At 48.1% G+C, this 26,393-nt stretch overlaps 1 protein-coding gene across 1 annotated transcript in view; it reads right to left on the bottom strand.

The window, feature by feature from the left end:
• Positions 1–26,393, bottom strand: part of LSS (lanosterol synthase) — a 968,970-nt gene that overhangs the window by 309,296 nt on the left and 633,281 nt on the right. Inside the window, exon 17 of the mRNA XM_030210819.1 lies at positions 14,047–14,152. Coding sequence (XP_030066679.1) covers positions 14,047–14,152 — 106 coding nt within the window. The remainder of the gene's footprint in view (positions 1–14,046; positions 14,153–26,393) is intronic.

Here is a 26,393-nt window from a genome sequence, read left to right on the forward strand (position 1 = left end):
CTTAAACGTACACACCCTGTTAGAGGGGACAAGACATCGACTAGATAGATGGGAGGGCCTCCCGTTATCATTAGTTGGCAGGATAAATTTAATACGTATGGTAATATTCCCAAAGTGGTTGTATCTCCTGCAGACACTCCCCCTTCGACTGACACGCAAAGAATTAATGAACATTAACAGGGCCTTTAGCAGGTTCTGTTGGGCGAGAAAGAAACCCCAAATAAAGGCCGCAGTGATGAGAGGGAGATGGAATAGGGGAGGATTGGGAGTGCCAGACCTCGCCTTGTACAACCAAGCTTGTCTCCTCAGACATATAGGAGACTGGGTAGGCCACTCAAATGTCTTCACACCATTGAAAATGGAACAGGAATATTTCGCTCCGTATGATGTTATCACATTATTACACTTAGAACAGGGACAAATTCCGGCCCAGTTTAAACGTTGCCATTTGCTACAATCCATGCGTAAGGCATGGAAAGAGCTAGTTAGGACCCTGGGAGGAATACCAGGAACATCAGAACTCTTAACATTTAGAGGGAACCCGAGTTTTGAGCCTGGACAAACTAACTCAGCCTTCCTTCGATGGGAGGCACAGGGAATCACAAAAGTGGAACATCTGCTAGGAAGGGACGGAGATATCCTGAAATTCGAAGACCTGAAAAATAAGATAGGGAATACATGGGGGGACTATTTTGCGTTTGTACAAGCTAAACATTATATTTCTAGCCTTAACCAATCAACACTCCAATCAAAAATAGGAGGTCAGATACAAACCTTCTTCCTGGCACTGGAAGCACTAGGAATGACAGTATCTTCTATAAGCCGAGCAATGGAGAAAAACGCCCCCATAAAAAACTTGGACTATATTAAACAAAAATGGGAACATGAATCGGGAGGGTCATTAGGGAGGTGGGATGTAGGGGCCACACTGAGGCGCATTCCGATGCTCACCATAGACGAAAGGCTTAGGGAGAGTGGATATAGAGTGGTAATGAGGGCATATATGTCAGGGAAGCAATGGGGACACATAACCACCGGGAGGAATGTGAAATGTGTCAAATGTGACCAAGAAGCCCCCACGTTATTTCATGCCTTTTGGGATTGCCCTGGAGTCCGTATGTTTTGGAGACGAATTCAATGTTTTCTAACTACCATGACACAGACACCGGTAAGGGGGGCATGGGAACATTACGTGCTGGACACGCAATCAGCGTTTGCGGCATTGGCGAAAGGGCCTAGGCTTTGGTGCCGTAAGGTCTGCCTGATAGCACGTAAGACTATATTGCAAAAATGGGTATCTCCCGATCCACCTGCCTATTGGCACTGGCGGAACCAAATACATGAGATGGCCACATGGGAAGCCAGAGAGGCAAAAGGTAATCCAAAACGGAAAAAATGTTTCATGCAAATATGGGGACTTTATTTACAAGGGCTTAGCCCAAGGGGCAGAAGTCTATTGCTCAACATGTTGTGACACAGTTACGGTTATTTACATAGCGAGTAAATCTCCTCCCGAACAAAGGTTGGCAAGGGGGAGGGAGGAGGGATTGGCGAGATCTTGTATCATTATGAAAAGGGAATAATTAATATACATGTTTCCAAATGTACTGCATTATTGATAATTAAGATCTGGTGGACATTTGGGCAATGCTCGACAGTACTGATGGCTCAGCCGTGAGGGGACCACAAGAACAAGGGCTCCCTCCCGGGATAATGGATGCCTACCTGCAAACAATGGTTCTATGCAGAGACGAACTAAAGGATACGACCAAAATCAGAGCCAGGAGAACTGAGAACTATTGAAAACACACCATGATGACCTTTTTTTTTTTCTTTTTTTTTCTTTTTTTTTTTTTACATAAAAATAAGCATTGCCTAGTCTAAATCGCATTGTGGACATGAGGGAGGGGAAAGGGAGGGGGGAGATGGGGGGGAGAAAACGAAACAAAATCTTGATGGTAAACATTATTCACCTTGTATAGATGCATAACACTTGTATTTTATAATTGATTTTGAAGTTACTTGGTTGTATATGCCAGATTGTTCCATCAATAAAAAAGTTGAAACATAAAAAATGAACCCAACAAGACCAAGATAATCAATGTGTTAGATCCAAATCTAGAACCTATGGTATATCCATTACTGTTTCCACATGGAAATCAAAGCTGGGGAATACATGTTCCTTTGTCTGAACAACCTAAATGTCTAATGCACCTGTCCCACCAGCAAAAAAAAAAAAAAAAAAAAAAAAAAAAGAGTGAGAGTAACACAAATGCAGTACTATAGATATCGTTTTGCTGAAACAGATGAATTCAAACCATTTCTTTCAGCAGGAAAACTAACACAACAATACTTTGTGGATGCCTACATTAAAACTGAGGCAAACAGACTCAACTACATCAGACAAAATCAACAAATACTACGCGTAGAAAAATACTCAGGATTAATGGACCACCTTGCAAGTGAACAAACAGATGCACGATTAACACCTGGACAACCATTCATTTTACCATCAACATTTTCAGGAAGCCCCCAAAATATGCATCACAATTACCAGGATGCAATGGCCATAGTTCGCAAATATGGAAAACCAGATCTCTTCATTACTATGACATGCAACCCTAGATGGGAAGAGATTACTGACAACTTAAAACAAGGCCAGACACCAGAGTTTCATCCAGACTTATTGGCAAGGGAGTTTCATTTAAAACTCAAACAATTACTAAATGATAAATGCAAAGACCATATACTTGGTGTCCCTCTTGCCAACATTCATGTCATAGAATTCCAAAAAAGAGGTTTACCACATGCACATATTTTGATCATTCTAAAAGAAGAGCACAAACCGAAAAATAAAGATTTAATTGATAAAATTGTATGCGCAGAAATTCCTGACATAGAAAAATTTCCACGTCTACATGCAACTGTCGCTAAACATATGATTCATGGCCTTTGCAGTGAAAACAACTTAAACTTCCCATGCATGCTTTCTGGAAAGTGTTCAAAACAATTCCCCAAAACATTCCAAAATGAAACCATTGCAAACTATGATGGCTACCCTAAATACCGCAGAAGAGATAATGGTGTTGGAACACTTTTACATGGAAAATTCATCAATAACAGTTGGGTAGTCCCTTATAACCCTTACTTACTTTTAAAATACAATTCACATATTAACGTGGAAATATGTGCATTGATTAAAAGTGTGAAATACCTATTCAAATATGTCTACAAAGGACATGATTGTGCTAACGTCATAATTACAGAGCAGAAGAATTCACAACATGATGAGATTAAAACATTTACAGACTCAAGATACATTAGTGCTCCAGAAGCTGCATGGCGACTAAATGGCTTCAAAATGCATCACCAATCACATACTATACAGAGTTTGGAAATATACTTGCTTTGATGGAAAATATTAAAAATTGCTTTTCAGTCTTGCTTTAATCGATAATACATTTTTAAAATCCCCTGTCTTAGACCCAAAAGTGACTTTCCTGGTATATCTCAAAGAGCAGGCTGGAAAGAATGAGATAAGGCACCTCTCAAGAACAATGTATGTCCCTGATGCTAGCTTGTGCAGAAGGGAGGTGTAGGAGATAAGGTACTTCTCAAGAACAATGTATGTCCCAGAAGCTAGCTTGTGCAGAAGGGAGGTGTAGGAGATAAGGCACCTCTCAAGAACAATGTATGTCCCTGAAGCCAGCTTGTGCAGAAGGGGGGCGGGTACTTTTGAGGTTTGGTAAATAAGTCACCTGGCCAGTGGTTTGTTTTCTTGAACCGAGAGAGTGTGACGGCATCCCCATGCACATTTCTGGGTAAGTTTTAACTTAAAAAGGGGGCTTGTTGCGACGGAACTCTGGGGCTCATTCTGTGGATGGACGCATCGTGCAGAAAAGACTTGTTCCTGGTCTGGACGCTTCAGGCTTTCGCTGCAACGGGCCCCCCAGCTGATTAGATAAGGGGCTGAATCATGTAATTCCTGACCAGTGATGATGATGTATGTATATATATATAAATATCTTTCTTATTTTACTTTTCTATAGCCTTCCTTTAGTAATGTACTCGATTAGTGTGTGTATTTCTTAATCATTGTGATGCAGTAACAATAATGACTTATACATTCTCCAATTAAAGTGCGAATAAAGAGTTTCATTTACCCAATACGAATCTAAAAGAACCTGTAATATTCTATTCTGTGAGCAGTCTGTGGTGATCAAGTGAGCAGGCTGCAATACCGAAGCAATACAGTTAACAGATCAACAAACCATTGTCTTCCACCCTGAACACGTGGAGGCTGCAGTACAATCAGCTAAAAAAAAGGGACACCACTTTGACAGCATGGTTTAAACTAAATCCTCAAGCAAACAACATTCTATACATTGATATTCCTATGTACTACACATTTGACAAAACTCAACGAACGTGGAAACGCAGGAAAAGTGGAAATACAACAACAATAGGCAGAATGTATGCAGTTCATTTACCAGCAGATCCAGAATGATACTGTTTAAGGTTGATACTACTACACCAACCAGGAGCTAAGTCCTTTGAAGATTTAAAACTACTACTACTATTTAGCATTTCTATAGCGCTACAAGGCGTACGCAGCGCTGCACAAACATAGAAGAAAGACAGTCCCTGCTCAAAGAGCTTACAATCTAATAGACAAAAAAAAACAGTACAGCATATTGTTTACAATACATTTCAAGAAGCTGCAAAGAAAATGGGACTCATTCACGACAACACTGTCTGGGAGAGCACATTAGACGATGCAGTAACATGCAGCATGCCCCCCAGCAAATAAGAGAACTATTTGCATACATTTGTGTTTTTGCAATTCCAACTAATGCTTTACAACTATATCAAAAATACAAATTTTCCATGATGGAAGAATTTCAACATATGCATGGTTGCAACAATGAGTGCTCAGTTTGTGAACAATTGTGTCTAACAAACATACAAACCATTCTAAATACACATGGCAAATACGTTGAACACTTTGGTTTACCAAAAGCTATCAACAAACCAGAACATCCAACCCTTGCCTTCAATATTGCAAATGAAAAACGTACAGCTGAACAAATGGAAGAAAAACTAACCCCTCAACAACGAGAAGCTTTTAATACTGTTATCTCTGCTTGCAATACAAATAACAACAACTGCTTTTTCCTAGATTGACCAGGTGGAAGTGGCAAAACATGTACATATAAAACAATCCTCAGCACTATCCGAGGAGATGGTGGAATTGCACTTGCTGTCGCCTCAACAGGAATTGCAGCAAATCTCCTCCCTGGAGGACGAACATATCATTCCCAATTTAAATTACCTGTTCCACTACTGGACAACTCCACATCAAGTATGAGATTAACATCTAACGATGTTTCAATCATAAGAGATGCATGCATGCTTATGTGGGATGAAGCTACAATGGCACCCACTATGGCACTTACTGCTGTAGATAGACTGCTTAAAGACATCATGAAAAATGAAAAACCATTTGGAGGAAAAATTATTCTGCTTGGTGGAGATTTCAGACAAACACTACCAGTAGTACCACATGGAGATCAAACAAAAATAATTGAAGCAAGCATTAAGTATAATAAACTATGAAACAAATTCAAAATACTAAAATTACACACTAATGTCCGCTGTGCGGACACAGATTACAACAACTGGCTTATTGATTTAGCTAACGGCAATCTACCATGTCCACACGGTTTGCAAGATGTTATTCAAATACCTGAACAGCAAGTGAATGATACATACCTGTAGCAGGTGATCTCCGAGGACAGCAGGCTGATTGTTCTCACGACTGGGTGACATCCGCGGCAGCCCCCACCAACCGGAAGAAGCTTCGCGGGCGGTCCGCACGCAGGGCACGCCCACCGCGCATGCGAGGCCGTCTTCCCGCCCGTGCGCGACCGTTCCCGCTAGTTGAATGACAAGCAAAAAGATGAAAACTCAACTCCAAAGGGGAGGAGGGAGGGTAGGTGAGAACAATCAGCCTGCTGTCCTCGGAGAACACCTGCTACAGGTATGTATCATTCACTTTCTCCGAGGACAAGCAGGCCGCTTGTTCTCACGACTGGGGTATCCCTAGCTCTCAGGCTCACTCAAAACAAGAACCCAGGTCAATTGAACCTCGCAACGGCGAGGGTATAACAGAAATTGACCTACGAAGAACAACTAACTGAGAGTGCAGCCTGACCAGAATAAATTCGGGTCCTGGAGGGTGGAGTTGGATTTAAACCCCAAACAGATTCTGCAGCACCGACTGCCCGAACCGACTGTCGCGTCGGGTGTCCTGCTGGAGGCAGTAATGCGATGTGAATGTGTGGACAGATGACCACGTCGCAGCCTTGCAGATCTCTTCAATAGTGGCTGACTTCAAGTGGGCCACTGACGCTGCCATGGCTCTAACACTATGAGCCGTGACATGACCCTCAAGAGCCAGCCCAGCCTGGGCGTAAGTGAAGGAAATGCAATCTGCTAGCCATTTGGAGATGGTGCGTTTCCCGACAGCGACCCCTAGCCTGTTAGGGTCGAAAGAAACAAACAATTGGGCGGACTGTCTGTGGGGCTGTGTCCGCTCCAAGTAGAAGGCCAATGCTCTCTTGCAGTCCATTGTGTGCAACTGACGTTCAGCAGGGCGGGTATGCGGCCTGGGGAAGAATGTTGGCAAGACAATTGACTGGTTAAGATGGAACTCCGACACCACCTTCGGCAGGAACTTTGGGTGGGTGCGGAGCACTACTCTGTTGTGATGAAATTTGGTATATGGAGCATGAGCTACCAGGGCTTGAAGCTCACTGACCCTACGAGCTGAAGTAACTGCCACCAAGAAAATGACCTTCCAGGTCAAGTACTTCAGATGGCAGGTATTCAGTGGCTCAAAAGGAGGTTTCATCAGCTGGGTGAGGACGACGTTGAGATCCCATGACACTGCAGGAGGCTTGATAGGGGGCTTTGACAGAAGCAAGCCTCTCATGAATCGAACGACTAAAGGCTCTCCAGAGATGGCTTTACCTTCCACATGATAATGGTAAGCACTAATCGCACTAAGGTGATTCCTTACTGAGTTGGTCTTGAGGCCAGACTCTGATAAGTGCAGAAGGTATTCAAGCGGGTTCTGTGCAGGGCAAGAACGAGGTTCTAGGGCCTTGCTCTCACACCAAACGACAAACCTCCTCCACTTGAAAAGGTAACTCTTTTTAGTGGTATCCTTCCTAGAGGCAAGCAAGACACGGGAGACACCCTCCGACAGACCCAACGCAGCGAAGTCTACGCCCTCAACATCCAGGCCGTGAGAGCCAGGGACTGAAGGTTGGGGTGCAGCAACGCTCCGTCGTTCTGCGAAATGAGAGTCGGAAAACACTCCAATCTCCACGGTTCTTCGGAGGACAACTCCAGAAGAAGAGGGAACCAGATCTGACGGGGCCAAAAGGGCGCTATCAGAATCATGGTGCCGCGGTCTTGCTTGAGCTTCAGTAAGGTCTTCCCCACCAAAGGTATGGGAGGATAAGCATACAGGAGGCCGGTCCCCCAATGAAGGAGAAAGGCATCCGACGCTAGCCTGCCGTGTGTCTGAAGTCTGGAACAGAACAGAGGCAGCTTGTGGTTGGTCTGAGAGGCGAAAAGGTCCACCGAGGGGGTGCCCCACTCTCGGAAGATCTTGCGTACCACTCTGGAATGGAGCGACCACTTGTGCGGTTGCATGACTCTGCTCAGTCTGTCGGCCAGACTGTTGTTTACGCCTGCCAGGTATGTGGCTTGGAGGAGCATGCCGAACTGGCAAGCCCAACGCCACATCCCGACGGCTTCCTGACACAGGGGGCGAGATCCGGTGCCCCCCTGCTTGTTGACGTAGTACATTGCAACCTGATTGTCTGTCCGAATTTGGATAATTTGGCAGGACAGCCGATCTCTGAAAGCCTTCAGTGCGTTCCAGATCGCTCGGAGCTCCAGGAGGTTGATCTGCAGATCCTTTTCCTGGAGGGACCACAGACCCTGGGTGTGGAGTCCATCGACATGAGCTCCCCACCCCAGGCGAGATGCATCCGTCGTCAGCACTTTCGTGGGCTGTGGAATTTGGAATGGACGTCCCAGGGTCAAATTGGTCCGAATGGTCCACCAGAGCAGTGAAGTGCGGCAACTGGTGGAGAGGCGGATGACATCCTCTAGATTCCCGGTGGCTTGGAACCACTGGGAAGCTAGGGTCCATTGAGCAGATCTCATGTGAAGACGAGCCATGGGAGTCACATGGACTGTGGAGGCCATATGACCCAGAAGTCTCAACATCTGCCGAGCTGTGACCTGCTGAGACGCTCTGGTCTGCGAAGCCAGGGACAGGAGGTTGTTGGCCCTCGCTTCGGGAAGGAAGGCCTGAGCCGTCTGGGTATTCAGCAGAGCTCCTATGAATTCCAGAGACTGGGTTGGCTGGAGATGGGACTTTGGGTAATTTATCACAAACCCCAGCAGCTCCAGGAGTTGAATAGTGCACTGCATGGACCGGAGGGCTCCTGCCTCCGAGGTGTTCTTGAACAGCCAATCGTCGAGATATGGGAACACGTGCACTCCCAGCTTGCGTAGATACGCCGCCACCACCACGAGGCACTTTGTAAACACCCGTGGGGCAGAGGCGAGCCCAAAGGGCAGCACACAATACTGAAAGTGCCGTGCGCCCAGGCGGAATCTGAGATACTGTCTGTGAGCTGGCAGTATTGGGATGTGAGTGTATGCGTCCTTTAAATCCAGGGAACATAGCCAATCGTTTTTCTGAATCATTGGCAGAAGGGTGCCCAAGGAAAGCATCCTGAACTTTTCTTTGACCAGGAATTTGTTCAGGCCTCTCAGGTCTAGGATGGGGCGCATCCCCCCTGTTTTCTTTTCCACAAGGAAGTACCTGGAATAGAATCCCTGCCCTTCCTGCCCGGGTGGTACGGGCTCGACCGCATTGGCGCTGAGAAGGGCGGAGAGTTCCTCTGCAAGTACCTGCTTGTGATGGGAGCTGAAGGATTGAGCTCCCGGAGGACAATTTGGTGGAAGGGAGGCCAAATTTAGGGCGTATCCGCACCGCACTATTTGGAGAACCCACTGGTCGGAGGTTATGAGAGGCCACCTTTGGTGAAAAAATTTTAACCTCCCTCCAACCGGCAGATCGTCCGGCACGGACACTTTGAGGGCGGCTATGTTCCCGTGGATCCAGTCAAAAGCCCGTCCCCGGCTTTTGCTGTGGAAGCGCAGGGGGCTGCTTAGGCGCATGCTGTTGATGAGAACGAGCGCGCTGGGGCTGTCCCTGTGCCTGTCGAGGCCTTCGGGCCGGCTGGGTGTACCTACGCTTGGCAAAGCATAGGGCGCAGCCTGCCGGGCCCGGGAAAAACGTCCACCTGCTGAGGTGGATGCTGAAGGCGCCCGGTGGGAGAGCTTGTCGAGGGCGGTTTCCCGCTGATGCAGTTGGTCCACCAGCTGCTCGACCTTCTCGCCAAAAATATTATCCCCCCGGCAAGGGACGTCGGCCAGTCTCTGCTGGGTGCGGTTGTCCAGGTCAGAGGCACGCAGCCATGAGAGCCTGCGCATCACTATACCTTGGGCCGCAGCACGAGATGCCACGTCACAGGTGTCATAGATACCCCTGGACAGGAACTTTCTGCACGCCTTCAGCTGCCTGACCACCTCCTGATAAGGCCTGGACTGCTCCGGCGGGAGCTTATCAACCAGGTCCGCCAGTTGCTTCACATTATTCCGCATGTGGATGCTCGTGTAGAGCTGGTAAGATTGGATGCGGGTCACAAGCATGAAAGATTGGTAGGCCTTCCTCCCAAACGAGTCCAGAGTGCGAGACTCCCGCCCCGGGGGCGCCGAGGCGGTATCCCTCGAACTCCGTGCCCTCTTGAGAGCAGAATCCACGACCGCCGAGTCATGGGGCAATTGGGGCCGCATTAACTCGGGGTCCGAGTGGATTCTGTACTGGGACTCTGCTTTCTTGGGAATGGTGGGATTAGATAATGGACTCATCCAGTTCCGAAGCAGTGTCTCTTTGAGGACATTGTGCAACGGCACCGTGGAGGACTCTCTAGGTGGTGATGGATAGTCGAGGACCTCGAGCATCTCAGCCCTCGGCTCATCCACAGAGACCACGGGGAAGGGAATGCAAATGGACATGTCCCTTACACAGGAGGCAAAGGAGAGGCTCTCAGAAGGCGAGAGCTTCCTCTCTGGTGAAGGCGTGGGGTCAGAGGGGAGGCCCGCAGACTCCTCTGAGGAGAAATATCTGGGGTCCTCCTCTTCCCACCACGAGGCCTCTTCCTCGGTATCGGACATAAGCTCATGTAGCGGAGTCCTTAACCGGGCCCGGCTCGACGTCGAGGCACCGAGGCCTCGGTGTCGTCGAGCGGTGGACTCCCGCGCCGGCGGGGACGAAGCTCCCTCCGTCGACGGGGACTCCACCTGCATGGCGGTCGAGACCGGCGCCGCAAGCGGCGGCGGTGTCGAAGGCCTCGGCACCGGGCTAGAGCTCGCCGGCGCCACAGTCAACGGCGCCGAGGGCGCAAGCACCCCCGGCGCCGGCACAGCCTGGCGCATCAGCCCTTCCAGGATCCCCAGAAGGATGGCTCGGAGGCACTCGTCCAGGCCCGCTGTCGGGAAAGACGGGGGGGCTGGTAGAGGTGTCTGTGCCGGAAGCTGCTCGGGTCCAGGAGGCTGCACCGAAAGTGCTGGGACCCTGACGCGTCGGTACCTCCACTACCGAAGGGGACCTCTCCTCTCGACGCTGACGCTTCGGCGTCGACTCCTCGCCGGCACCGATAGCGACCGATGACAGTGCTTCTTTGATTTTTTGCGGTGCCCATCATCGGCGCCAGGTGGAACGGAGGAGGAGGAGGTCGATCCCCCTCGGTCTCGAGGAACCGGGTCAGACAGGGTTCGGTCCCGAGGGCCATGGGCAGAGGGAGTGACCGGGGCCGATTGCCCACGCGGCCTCTCACCCCTACCCTCACCAGAGGACCGGCGGGCCGACGGGACCTGTGCTCCTGGGGTCGATGCCATCGGTGCCGATTTCGCGGACATCGATACCGGTACCGAAGAACCGGCCGTCGATACCGATGCCGTCGAGGTCGACGTCGAGGGGCCGGCGCAAGTTCCAAAAAGACGGTCCCGTAGAACTTGCCTCGCAACCTGAGTCCGTTTCCGGAGACCAAGACACAAAGAGCACGACTTGATATTGTGCTCCGGCCCGAGGCACCAAGTGTGGGTGTCGGTCTGCGAGATAGGCCGGCCGCACCGACCACACTTCTTAAATCCACTCGGGACCTTCGAGGACATCGACGGAAAAATCGCGTCAGCGAAATTAAAGTCGTCGATGGTGGCGGTAAATCACACCTCGAACAATAAATCGACCGCGCGGCCACAACGCGACACCCCCGCTAGAAAACGAGGGAAAAACAAGCGCGTTCACTTTTTTTTTTTTTTTAACAAGAAAAAGAAAAAGGGGTCCGGAACGTGCGGGAACCAGAAACAAACAACAAAAAATAAGAAATTCGCGAAAACGCGACGGTTTTTCGGGGCTGACAAGAGAGAGCGGCGACGCACGACTCTCTCCAGCGCGGAAAAAACAAGACTGGCGGGAACGGTCGCGCACGGGCGGGAAGACGGCCGCGCATGCGTGGTGGGCGTGCCCTGCGTGCGGACCGCCCGCGAAGCTTCTTCCGGTTGGTGGGGGCTGCCGCGGACGTCACCCAGTCGTGAGAACAAGCAGCCTGCTTGTCCTCGGAGAACATTTGTTACAGAGATATAGTTCAGGCTGTTTTTGGAAACAAAATTACCCCTGACACTGTTCATAACTTTGCTAAAAAGGCTATTCTGTGTGCAAAAAATTCACGTGGACAAAATAAATGAGGACGTTCTAAAAATTTTAGAAGGCACCACAATCACTTACTTACTTAAGCATAGATTCAATTACAGACTCCACTGAAGATGAACAACAATTATATCCTATGGAGTTCCTTCATGAGCAAACACCAACTGGCATGCCTTCACATAAACTTAACCTAAAAATAGGTGCAATTATTATTCTACTCAGAAATTTAAACACCATACGAGGTTTGTGTAACGGAACACGCTTAATTGTAAAAGACTTGAAACAAAACATCATCATTGCTCAAATCATCAGTGGATCAACTGCAGGCAGTACGGTTTTCATACCACGAATTGACCTTGCACCCTCACAGAGTGACCTACCATTCACTCTCTGAAGAAGACAATTTCCTGTCAAACTGGCATTTGCAATGACCATTAACAAATCACAAGGTCAAACATTTAACAAGGTTGGCATTCATCTTCCAGAACCCGTGTTCACACATGGGCAACTATATGTTGCATTTTCATGAGTAAGGAATTCATGTGATGTAATTGTTAAAATAATTGATGGACCAGAACAAGGACAAATTATTCAAAATTCCAAGAAAATGTACACCAAAAACATTGTTTATAAAGAAATATTACAAATGTAAACAACAAATAGGATATGAATAACAATGTACCACAAACTGCTTTGTAACTTCCTTATACTACATCCTACAAATACAATAACAAAACAACCAACACTACAAAAAAACAAAAATTAAAAAATGAAATTGCACAAAACACAAAAATGTCAATTATTCATTACCAACACAACACAATTATAATAAAAAACCCTTTCAAAACATTCATTGCAGAAAACAAATACCTTGCTAGCGCCCGCTTCATTACTCTCAGAAACGGGCCTTTTTTACTAGTTTCCTAATAATTCATAGCATCCTGTTTGCTTTTTTGGCCGCTGCCACACACTGAGTAGAAGATTTCAGTGTATTATCTACGATGACACCCAGATCTTTTTCTTGAGCGCTGACCCCCAAGATGGACCCCTAGCATCAGGTAACTATGATTCGGAGTATTCTTTACAATGTACATCACCTTGCATTTGTCCACATTCAATGTCATCTGCCATTTGGATGCCCAGTCTTTCAATTTCCTAAGGTCTTCCTGCAATATTTCACAGTCTGCACATGTTTTAACAACCTTGAATAGTTTTGTATCATCTGCAAATTTGATTACCTCGCTCATCGTTCTGAGTTCCATATCATTTATAAATATGTTAAACTAGTAAAAAAGCCCCGTTTCTGATGCAAATGAAACGGGGGCTAGCAATGTTTTCTTCTGTGTGCATGTGGGAGTGTGTGTGTCCCTGCCCTCTGGCCTCTCTCCCCTCCCCCCTCTGAGTCCTTCAGTGTTACAGAGCCAGCGATTTGATTTCGTGCTCTGCTGTTTTCCTTCACTGACTGTGTTACAGAGAGGGCGGGGCAGACACTCATAGGGAAACCGGATATCTCGCCCCCTTCACACTTCCGGCTGGAGGCTTCATAGAACGTTGGTTTTGCCTTTTATATAGAGAGATAGTACCGGTCCCAGTAAAGATCTCTGCGCCACTCCACTGTTCACTCTGCTCCACCGAGAGAAATAACCATTTAACCCTACCCTCTGTTTTCTGTACAATAACCAATTCCTAATCCACACCAGAAACTTGCCTCCTATCCCATGACTTTAATTTTCTCAGGAGTCTCTCATGAGAAACTTTATCAAAAGGTTGCCAGGATCAAAGCCTGCTGCACTAACCATGAAGCTACTCCTCCACTTGTTCTTGCTGCTATGTAAATAAATAATCTACTTTTATAATATCTTTGCGGTGTTGTCTCAGTATTTTTTAGTGTATCTTGGACATTAGGACTCGGACACATAAATAAAGGGAACATGCTTACTTTCCAACAGTACATTGTCTAATACCAAAATGCTGCTGTTTCGTATTTGTCACATAATTTAGACAGAGTCACGTTCCCCAATTACACCCAAAAAGGGTGTAATATGTGTATGCCCCATAACTGTTTGATGTACACACTCAGCAGCTCCTTTCTGTCAGCTTTATGTTTGATAGATAGGTGTAAGGGTGTGTGAAGATGGTGGAGAGATTTACTCCATTCCTTGCATTCTGCCTTTCATTAGCCTTACCTGATCTCCTGGGCTCTGTGCTCTGGAAAGCGGTCCTGGAACTGTTTTAGTGCCTGCATCACTGCTGATGTGCATTCAACATATGTATAATCAATCATTATATTTCCTGCAAAACATATAGAAATGCTCAAAATATAGATGTGTCTCCTCCCCGGTTTAATTACAATACTGCCTTTATACAAGCCTTTTATACAAGCCTCAACTCACACCTGGTAAAAGCATGTGTCCCTCCTGCCCATGGAGGAGGGAGGGGTTAAACAAAAGAAGTCAGAATGTAAACTTGAGGCCACCACTTTTGTATGCCAAAATCAAAAGCCAAAAGGGGGTTGGGACATTTCAGAGCACTACTACCCAATTATTTTGTCCACACTCTTAAGGATATATCCCATCTGCCAACCACAGATCAGCGAATGATACATACCTGTAGCAGGTGTTCTCTGAGGACAGCAGGCTGATTGTTCTCACGACTGGTTGAGGTCCACGGCAGCCCCTCGAATCCAGAAGAAAAATCTCGCTGGAGGTCCCGCACGCGGGGTACGCCCACCGTGCATGCGTGGCCGTCTTCCCGCCCGTGCGCTCCCACTCAGTTAAATGACAAGCAAAGAAATGAGGAAAAAACGCAACTCCAAAGGGGAGGAGGGAGGGAAGGTGAGAACAATCAGCCTGCTGTCCTCGGAGAACACCTGCTACAGGTATGTATCATTCACTTTCTCCGAGGACAAGCAGGCTGCTTGTTCTCACGACTGGGGTATCCCTAGCTCCCAGGCTCACTCAAAACAACAAACAGGGTCAATTGGACCTCGCAACGGCGAGGACATAACAGAAATTGACCTACGAAGAACAACTAACTGGGAGTGCAGCCTGAACAGAATAAAACCGGGCCCAGGAGGGTGGAGTTGGATTCAAACCCCAAACAGATTCTGCAGCACCGACTGCCCGAACCGACTGTCGCGTCGGGTATCCTGCTGGAGGCAGTAATGTGATGTGAATGTGTGGACAGATGACCATGTCGCAGCCTTGCAAATCTCTTCAATAGTGGCTGACTTCAAGTGGGCCACTGACGCTGCCATGGCTCTAACACTATGAGCCATGACATGACCCTCAAGAGTCAGCCCAGCCTGGGCGTAAGTGAAGGAAATGCAATCTGCTAGCCAATTGGAAATGGTGCGTTTCTCGACAGCGACCCCCTTCCTATTGGGGTCGAAAGAACCAAACAATTGGGCGGACTGTCTATGGGGCTGTGTCCGCTCCAGGTAGAAGGCCAATGCTCTTTTGCAGTCCAATGTGTGCAACTGACGTTCAGCAGGGCGGGTATGAGGCCTGGGAAAGAATGTTGGCAAGACAATTGACTGGTTAAGATGGAACTCCGACACCACCTTTGGCAGGAACTTAAGGTGAGTGCGGAGGACTACTCTGTTATGATGAAATTTTGTATAAGGAGCATGAGTTACCAGGGCTTGAAGCTCACTGACTCTACGAGCTGAAGTGACTGTCACCAAGAAAATGACCTTCCAGGTCAAGTACTTCAGATGGCAGGAGTTCAGAGGCTCAAAAGGAGGTTTCATCAGCTGGGTGACGTTGAGACCCCATGACACTGCAGGAGGCTTGACAGGGGGCTTTGATAAAAGCAAACCTCTCATGAATCGAACGACTAAAGGCTGTCCAGAGATGGCTTTACCCTCTACACGATGATGGTAAGCACTAATTGCACAAAGGTGATTCCTTACTGAGTTGGTCTTGAGACCCGACTGACAAGTGTAGAAGGTATTCAAGCAGGGTCTGTGCAGGACAAGAGCGAGGTTCTAGGGCCTTGCTCTCACACCAGACGACAAATCTCCTCCACTTAAAAAAGTGGAATCCTTCCTAGAAGCAAGCAAGACACGGGAGACAAAGTCAGACAGACCCAAGGTAGCAAAATCTACGCCCTCAACATCCAGGCCGTGAGAGCCAGAGACTGAAGGTTGGGGTGCAGAAGCGCACCGTCGTTCTGCGAAATGAGGGTTGGAAAACACTCCAATCTCCACGGTTCTTCGGAGGACAACTCCAGAAGAAAAGGGAAACAGATCTGACGTGTCCGAAAGGGCGCGATCAGAATCATGGTGCCGTGGTCTTGCTTGAACTCCAGTAAGGTCTTCCCCACCAAAGGTATGGGAGGATACGCATACAGGAGGCCCTTCCCCCAATGGAGGAGAAAGGCATCCGACGCTAGTCTGCCATGTGCCTGGAGTCTGGAACAGAACTAATGCAGCTTGTGATTGGTCTGGGAGGAGAAAAGGTCCACCGAGGAGGAGCACCACTCTAGAAAGAGCTTGCGTACCACTCTGAAATGGAGCCACCACTCATGTGGGTGCATGAGTCTGCTCAGCCTGTCGGCCAGACTGTTGTTTACGCCTGCCAGGTACGTGGCTTGGAGAAGCATGCCGTGCTGGCGTGCCCAGTGCCACATCCCTACGGCTTCCTGACACAGGGGGCGAGATCCGGTGCCCCCCTGCTTGTTGATGTAGTACATCGCAACCTGGTTGTCTGTCCGGATTTGGATAATTTGGAAGGACAGCCGATCTCTGAAAGCCTTCAGCGCGTTCCAGACCGCTCGGAGCTCCAGGAGATTGATCTGCAGACCTGCTTCCTGGAGGGACCACGCCCCTTGGGTGTGTAGCCCATCGACATGGGCCCCCCCCACCCCAGGAGAGATGCATCTGTCGTCAGCACTTTTGTGGGCTGAGGAATTTGAAATGGGCATCCTAAGGTCAAATTGGTCCGAATCATCCACAACCGCAGCGAATCGCGGCAACTGATGGACAGGCGGATGGCATTTTCTAGATTCCCGGTGGCTTGACACCACTGGGAAGCTAGGATCCATTGAGCCGATCTCATGTGAAGACGAGCCATGGGAATCACATGGACTGTAGAGGCCATATGGCCCAGGAGTCTCAACATCTGCCGAGCTGTGATCTGCTGGGACGTCCTGGCCTGGGAGGTGAGGGACAGAAGGTTCTGAGCCCTCGCCTCGGGAAGGTAGGCCTGAGCCATCTGAGAATTCAGCAGGGCTCCTATAAATTCTAGAGATTGGACTGGCTGGAGATGGGACTTTGGGTAATTTATTACAAACCCCAGCAGCTCCAGGAGGTGAATAGTGCACTGCATGGACCGAAGAGCTCCCGCCTCTGAGGTGCTCTTCATCAGCCAATCGTCGAGATACGGGAACACGTTCACCCCCAGCTTGCGAAGGTACGCCGCAACCACTATCAGGCACTTCGTGAATACTCGTGGCGCGGAAGCGAGCCCAAAGGGCAGCACACAATACTGGAAGTGACGTGTCCCCAGATGGAATCGCAGGGATGTGGGTATAAGCATCCTTTAAATCCAGGGAACCAATCGTCTTTCTGAATCATGGGGAGAAGGGTGCCCAAGGAAAGCATCCTGAACTTTTCTCGCACCAGATATTTGTTCAGGCCTCTCAGGTCTAGGATGGGGCGCATCCCCCCTGTTTTCTTTTGCACAAGGAAGTACCTGGAATAGAATCCCTGCCCTTCCTGCCCGGGTGGCACGGGCTCGACCGCATTGGCGCTGAGAAGGGTGGAGAGTTCCTCTGCAAGTACCTGCCTGTGGTGGGAGCTGAAAGATTGAACTCCCGGTGGGCAATTTGGTGGGGTGGAGATCAAATTCAGGGTGTAACCACAGCGCACTATTTGGAGAACCCACTGGTCGGAGGTTATGAGAGGCCACCTTTGGTGAAAAACTGTCAACCTCCCCCCGACCGGCAGGCCGTCCGGCACGGCTACCTTTATGGCGGCTATGTTCCCATGGATCCAGTTAAAAGCCCGCCCCCTGCTTTTGCTGTGGAGCTGCAGGGGCCTGCTTAGTCGCATGCTGTTGACGGGAAAGAGCGCGCTGGGACTGTCCCTTTGCCTGAGGCCTTCGGGCTGGCTGGTTGTACCTACCCTTGCTGTAAGCATAGGGTGCAGCCCGCCGGGCCCCGGAAAAATGTCCACCTGTGGAGGTGGATGCTGACGGCGCCCGGTGGGAGAGCTTGTCGAGAGTGTTTTCCCGCTGGTGCAGTTGGTCCACCAACTGCTCGACCTTCTCGCCAAAAATATTATCCCCCCCCCCCCCCCCGGCAAGGGACATCCGCCAGCCTTTGCTGGGTCCAGTTATCCAGGTCAGAAGCATGCAGCCATGAGAGCCTGCGCATCACTATACCCTGGGCCGCAGCTCTGGATGCCACATCACAGGTGTCATAAATACCCCTGGACAGGAATTTTCTGCACGCCTTCAGCTGCCTGACCACCTCCTGAAAAGGCCTGGACTGCTCCGGCGGGAGTTTGTCGACCAGGTCCGCCAGTTGCCGCACTTTGTTCCGCATGTGGATGCTCGTATAGAGCTGGTATGACTGGATTCTGGTCACGAGCATGGAAGAATGATAGGCCTTCCTCCCAAACGAGTCCAGAGTGCGAGACTCCCGCCCCGGAGGCACCGAGGTGGTATCCCTCAAACTCTTGGCCCTCTTGAGAGCAGAGTCCACGACCGCTGAGTCATGTGGCAGCTGAGTCCGCATCAACTCTGGGTCTGTGTGGACTCTATATTGGGACTCTGCTTTTTTGGTGATGGTGGGATTAGATAGGGGCTTTAACCAGTTCCGGAGCAGTGTCTCCTTCAGGACATTGTGCAATGGTACCTTGGAAGACTCTCTAGGTGGTGATGGATAGTCGAGGACTTTGAGCATCTCAGCCCTCGGCTCATCCACGGTGACCACTGGGAAGGGAATGCTAATAGACATGTCCCGTACAAAGAAGGCAAAGGAGAGGCTCTCTGGAGATGAGAGCTTCCTCTCCGGTGAAGGTGTGGGATCGGAGGGAAGACCTGCAGACTCCTCCGAGGAGAAATATCTGGGATCATCCTCCTCTCCCCCCCACGAGGCCTCCTCTTCGGTGTCGGACATGAGCTCTCTGAGATCAGACCGCAACCGGGCCCGTCTCGACCCTGAGGATCCGTGTCCCCGATGATGGTGCCGAGAGGTGGACTCCCGCGCCGTAGGGGACGAAGCTCCCTCCATCGACGTGGATTCCACCTGAGTGGCGATCGAGACCGGTGCCACTTGTCGAAGACCACATCACAGGGCCAGAGCCAGCCGGCGCTTCCATCAACGGCACCGTGGGCGCAAGCACCCCCGGTGCCGGCAGGGCCTGGCGTATCAGCCCCTCCAGGATACCTGGGAGGATGGCTCGGAGACACTCGTCTAGGGCCGCTGTTGGGAGAGGCTGGGGAGCCGGTGCGGGCGTCGGTGCTCGAAGCTGCAGGGGTCCAGGAGATGATACTGGGGTACCCGACGACCTGCGCATCGACACCTCTTCAATAGAGGGGGAGCGCTCCTCCCGGCGTGGGCGCTTCTTAGGGATCGAATTGTCTCTCGACGTCCCTGAGCTGCCCGTGCTCCGCGGCATGGACGAGGAGGAGGTTGAGTCCCCGCACCCTCTGGGGGTCGGATCCGACAGGGTTCGGTCCCTATGGCCATAGGCGGCGGGAACAGCCGATGCGGATTGCCCACTCCGCCGTTCACCGCCGCCATCGCTGGCAGGTCGTTGGGCCAAGGGAACCTGTACTCCTGGGGTCGATGCCATGCTCGGCGTCGAAGTCGTCGACATCGATACCGATACCAAAGTCCCAGCCGTCGACACCGATGCCATCGATGTCGACGGGCTGGTGCAAGTTCCGAAAAGACGGTCCCGGAGAACTTTCCTCGCGACCTGTGTCCGCTTTTTCAAGCCAAGACACAAGGTGCACTCCTTGGAATTATGCTCTGGACCGAGACACTGGAGACACCAAGTGTGAGGATCAGTCTGCGAGATCTGCCGGCCACACCGACCACACTTCTTGAATCCACTCGGACCTTCGAGGACATCGACGGAAAAATCACGTCGGCGATGTCAAAACCGTCGATGGTGGCGGTAAAAGAACACCACCACAACAAAAGAAAAAAGCAATCGGCTGCGCAGCCACAAGGCCGCGACGAAGCGAAAGAAAGGGAAAAACACTCGACGATGAGATTTTTTTTAAACGAAAAGAGAAAAAGGGGCGCGCGAACACGCAGAGAAATAAACTGCGGACTAGGCCGCAAAACGGATTTTCCGGGGCTGAGACAGGGACGAAACTGCGTCTCTCTCCAGCGCGGAAAAATAGAAAACTGAGCGGGAGCGGTCGCGCATGGGCAGGAAGACGGTCGCGCATGCGCAGTGGGTATACCCTGCTTGCGGGACCTCCTGCAAGATTTTTCTTCCGGATTCGAGGGGCTGCCGTGGACGTCAACCAGTCGTGAGAACAAGCAGCCTGCTTGTCCTCGGAGAATATAAGATAGCTTATCCAGGATGGTCATTAATTTTAATATTCATTTTTTAAACATTATTTTTAGAAATGTTACAAATACAATAATTTTCACTGGCTTTTTGATTGCGTAACCAAGTCTTGGAATAGGAGGCACTATTCAATGGTGGGTGGAGAACCAGGTAGGAGATAGAAGCCAGAATAGGTTAAGTAGTCAATCCCTCAAGTTGAGGAAGATGAACAGTGGAATACCATGGGGATATGTTCTGGGACCAGTCCTTTCTAACTTATAAATAATGTGATAAAAGAATACGTGTGATGCTTAAAGCTGCAGGTGACACAAACATTGTTCAGAGTTGTTAAATCACATGTTGATGGTGTGAAATTGCAAGGGACTTTAGGCGACTAGGAGGACGGATGCTCAAATGGCAGGTCAAATTATTTTGGGCAAATACAAAGCGAGGTACATTATGGAAGAATAACCCAGGTTACAGCAGCTCAATATTACTGTAGGTCCTACATCGAGTTAGAGAAGGTAGGTGGCACTGTAGACAACACCAGGTAATCTTTCACCTAAGGCGTGATGGCAGCAAAAGGAGAGTAGTGGGTTAGGTATTATTAGGAAAGGAAAAGAGAATAAAATATCATAATGCATCTATATTAATCAATGGTGTGACCAGGCCGCAGGTATTATCTGCAGTTCTGGTCAAGGCATCCTTAGTTAAAGAGGAGTGAGTTCTGAGGCTCCAGCCCCACAGCAGCTTGATTAAGCAGGGGCGGGAGTGAGATCACAGTGGAAATCATGTTTTGATTGACTTGTACTGGGCAATAGGCAAATATGTGTGTGGGACTAGACTGTGTATTCCTATTCACTCTTTTGACCAGGCTTTCAATATTATATGTGGATCTGGTTATTACATCGCAGAAAATAACAAGCCATTAATGGGCGAGTCCCATTGCGTTTTGTTGGGAGAAGGATTAGAGCAAGTTCAGAGGGGCGATCACGGCAGCTCAACACTATACCGGGACCCTAGGCAAATTTATCCTCAGGAAGGCTGACAGTGGATTCCCATTCACTCCTATGTCTTCCCCTCCTCCCTTTAACAACTTGTCTCCTCTTCTCATGTACTAGCCACTGACTGACTCCAGAGGTGATGTGGAGGGGCATTTTCAAAAGAAACATCTAAATCAGAAAGAAGGCCATTTTCAAAAAAGATGGACGTCTATCTTTTGTGTTCGAAAATACTATGGACGTCCTGTGATTTGGACGTCCTTTTTTTTTTTGGTCCATTTTCAAACAAAAGATGTCCAAAACAGAAGAGGAGTGGCTTAATGGTTAGTGCAGCGGGCTTTGATCCTGGCAACATGGGTTCAATTTCCACTGCTGTTCCTTGTGACTTTGGGCAAGTCAAATGCACAAGGGGCAATTTTTGAATATGACATCTAAGTCTGAATTTGGACATTTTTTTTTTAAACGTCCAAAATCTGAACAGGAAAGAAGGTCATTTTCTACAAAAAAAAACCTCTTTTCTTTTTGAAAATGCTATTTGGAAAAATGTTTTGTGATTTGGATGTTTTATTTTTTGGTCCATTTTCAAACAAATACATCCAAATGCAAAACGTACAAAATCCACAAGAAATTCCACAATAATGTGAAATCATTCACATGTTCTAAGTGTGGTAAAAGCTTTGGTTGTAATGTAAATCTCAAAGTGCATCAGAAAGTCCACACAGGACAGAAACCATTTGCATATACAGAGTCTGGTAAAAACTTTGGTCAGAAGGTAAACATCACAAAGCACCACAGAATACACACAGGAGTGAAACCATTTACATGCACTGAGTGTGGTAAAAGCTTTCGTTGGAAAGGAAGCCTCACATGGCATCAGTGAATCCACACATTGATGAAACCATTTACATGCACTGAGGAGGTAAAAGTTTCAATTGCATTGGGAAAGGTAATTAGGGAATGTACACTCTTGCTATGAAGTATGGAAAAATAGCACTCTGATATTTAGATATATGTAATGAGACCTCCTTTTCATCTATAGATCAGAATTAAAAGCCCAGATCTAATGATAAACAATAGACACAAGGCTCAGATGTTATTTAAAAAAATTGAAAGCTTGGCATCAGGTAGAATAGTGGAAAAGTGACATCCCAGGAAAGCAATAGCGCATCCATGGGGGGCACTGCAGTGGACTTTATAAAATGCTCCCAGGTACACATCTCACCATTGCTCCCTTACCTTGTCTGCTGAGCCTCCCCAAAACCCACCCAAAACCCACTACCCCCAACTGTACACCACTACCATAGCCCTTACAGGTGAAGGGAGCACCAATATGTGAGTACAGTGGGTTTCTGGTGGGTTTTGGAGGGCTCACAGTTTCCTCCACAAGTGTAACAAGTAGGGGGAGGTAGAAACCTGGGTTCAACTCTCTGCAGTGCACTGCACCACTACTAGACTACTCCAAGGACCTGCATGCTATTCTAATTGACCTGAGTATAACATCTGAGGCTGGCATAGAGGCTGGCAAGTAATATTTTTAATCACAATTTTTTTGGGGTGGGAGGGGGATAGTGACCACTGAGGGAGTAAGGGGAGGTGATCCCCGAGTCCCTCCACTGGTCATCTGGTCATTTGGGGCACCTTTTGTGTGGAGTAGAGGAGTAGCCTAGTGGTTAGTGCAGCAGACTTTGATCCTGGGGAAGTGGGTTTAATTCCCATTGCAGCTATTCACTATAAAAAAATGTCTAGCTCAAAATGTCTAAGTTTTAGTCTTGGATATCTTTGTTTTGTTCCATTATTGCTAAAAGACGTCCATGTCTTAGGAACACCCAAGTCCCACCTTAAGCACGCCCCTTGAGATTTTGATGTCCTTCTGACGAACTTCAGAGAAAGACGTCCAAAAAGAGGTTTCAATAATATTGATTTGTATATTTCTGTGAGATAAACGTCCACATGCTGACTTATGTCACTTTTTGGACGTCTATCTCTTTTGAAAATAAGCCTGATAGTGACAAACATTTACAATATAAGGATCTGAAAATTTTTCTGTTAAGAAACATGCGAGTCTGGATGTCTAAATAGATAGGATTATAAATAAAATAAAATTCTTTCACAAATGACTGGTACATATCATGGAATGCTTAGGGTTGGTGTTATAGATAAATCTTTGTTGCCGCAAGTCACTTCAAACCTATATAGGGAATAAACGGGTTAGAAGTATCACTTTAGATCGGGACAGACAAACAGGACAAATAAGAGATAAGAGATAAGGGAATTACTAAGGTGGGAATCATAAAATACGGGTACTGAACAAGTGAGTAAGGATTAGGAGTTAAAAGCAGCATCAAAAAGGTGGGCTTTTAGCTTAGATTTGAAGATGGCCAGAAATGGAGCTTGACGTACCAGCTCAGGGAGTCTATTCCAGGCATATTGTGCAGCAAGATAAAAGGAACTGAGTCTGGAGTTAGCGGTGGAAGGGTGCACACAAGAGAGATTTACCCAGTGAACGGAGTTCCCGGGGAAGAGTGTAGCAAGAGATAAGAGTGGAGAGGTACTGAGGAGCTGCAAAGTGAATGCACTTGTAAGTCAATAAGAGGAGTTTGAACTGTATGCGGAAACGGATAGGGAGCCAGTGAAGTGACTTGAGGAGATGGCTAATATGAGCATAGTGACACTGGCAGAATATGTCATGCAGCAGAATTTTGAACAGATTGAAGAGGAGAGAGATGGCTAAGTGGGAGACCTGTGACAAGTAAGTTGCAACAGTCTAAGCGAGAGGTGATAAGAGTGTGGATAAGGGTTCTGGTAGTGTGCTCAGAAAGGAAAGGGCGAATATTATAGAGAAAGAAATGACAGGTTTTAACAGTCTGCTGAATATGTGCAGAGAGGAGTCGAAGATGACCCCAAGGTTATGAGTTGATGAGACAGGGAGGATAAGAGTGTTATCCACAGAAACAGAGAATGGGGGAAGAGGAGAGGTTGGTTTAGGGGAAAAGATAAGAAGTTTAGTCTTGGTCATATTTAGTTTCAGATGGAGGTGAGACATCCAGGCAGCAATGTCAGACAGGCAGGCTGATACTTTGGCCTGGATTCCAGCTGAGATTTCTGGTATGGAGAGGTAGATCTGGGAGTCATCAGTGTAAAGGTGATACTGAAAACCATGGGATAAGATCAGAGTACCAAAGAAAGAAGTATAGATGGAGAAACAAAGAGGTCCCAAGACAGATCCCTGAGGTGCACCAACTGATAGTGGGATAGAAGTGGAGGAGGATCCACTAGAAAATACACTAAAAGTACAATGGGAGAGATAAGAGGAAAACCAGGAAAGAACAGAGCCCTGAAATCCAAGTGAGGACAGCGTCTCAAGGAGTAGGCTGTGATCAACAGTGTCAAAAGCAGCAGATAGATCAAGAAGGATGAGGATAGAAGAGAGGCCTTTGGATCTGGCCAGGCACAGATCCATTGGAGACCTTAACAAGCACTATTTCAGTTGAATGAAGAGGGCAAAAGCCAGATTGAAGTGGATCAAGAATAGCTTGAGATGAAAGAAAATCAAGACAACGGCGGTGAACAGCACGTTCCAAGTATCTTGGATAGGAAAGGGAGGAGGGAGATGGGGCGATAGTTGGAAGGACAGGTAGGGTCCAATGAAGGTTGTTTTAAAGGAGTGGTGTGACTACAGCATGTTTGAAGACATCAGGAACAGTTGCAGTGGAAAGTGAAAGGTTGCGTATAAGACAGATAAAAGGGATGACAGTAGGAGAGATAGTGCTAAGTAGATGGGTAAGAATAGGATCAGATAGTTAGTTTTGAGGAGCAAAGAAGATGTACAGTTTCCTCTTCAGTGATTTCAGAAAAGGAAGAAAAGGAGGCAGGGGTTGGAGGGTTGAAAGAATGGACTAAAAGAAGGAGAGGTGGAGGTGACTTGGTTGAGAATTCAAGTTTAATCTTGTGAACTTTATCATGAAAATATTCTGCCAGAGTCTGGGGAGAAAGTGAAGGGGGAGTTGGAGGTGAAGGCACTGTGAGGAGAGAGTTCAGTGTGGCAAAGAGGTGTCGAAAGTTTGAGCCAAGAGAATTTGTCAACTGGATGTAGTAGTCCTGTTTGGCAAGTAAAAGAGCAGACTAGAAGGAGGTCAGCAAGAATTTGAAATGTATGAATCAGCATGGGCATGGGATTTCAGCCAAAGGCATTCGGCAGAGCGGGCACAAAAATGTAGGTAGCGGATTCTAGAGGTCAGCCAAGGCTGGGGTTTTGTACGCCTTACAGAACGGTGAATGGGAGGAGCGAGAGTATCCAGAGTAGAGGAGAGAATAGTATTATAGGAAGAGACAGCCTCATTGACAGACTTGGATAACATAGTGGTTGAGAAGGTATTTGAAACACTGGAGGACAAAGTAGAAGCGTCAATAGCCTGAAGATTCCTAAATGTGTTGGTTGAGATTGGACAGGACTGAAAAGAATGGTGTTTAAGTCTGAAAGTTATCAGATGATGGTCAGAGAGGGGAAGAGCTGAGGCACAGAAACTGGAGAATGAGCAGAATGAGAAAATAAGATCAAGATAGTGGCCATTCTGGTGAGTGGGGGTAGTGGAGCACAGTTGAAGATTGAAAGAGGATGTTAAAGCGAGAAACTGAGAAGCATGAGTGTCAGAGGGATCATTAGCATGAACGTTAAAATCCCCAAGAATGAGGGAAGGAGATGAAGGTTCAAGAAGGAAAGCCAGGTGTCAAAGTCAGTGAGAAAGGAAGAAAGAGACTTATCAGGGGGTCGAAAAATGACTGCTACTCGGTGAGGCAGAGGAGTGAATAGATGGATGGAGTGGACTTCGAAGGAAGAAAAGCAGTGAGACTGAGGTGGAAGAAGAGGTTGAAATCTACAGGAGGGTGAAAGTAGTAGCACGACACCACCTCCGCGGCCAACCGCGCGAGGAGTATGGGAGAAAAAATAACCTCCATGGCACAGGGCCGCGACAGAAGCAGAGTCTTCAGGACAAAGCCCAGTTTCAGTTAGGGCAAA

This window comes from Microcaecilia unicolor, chromosome 7 (assembly GCF_901765095.1).
Source record: "Microcaecilia unicolor chromosome 7, aMicUni1.1, whole genome shotgun sequence".
Classification (NCBI taxonomy): Eukaryota; Metazoa; Chordata; class Amphibia; order Gymnophiona; family Siphonopidae; genus Microcaecilia; species Microcaecilia unicolor.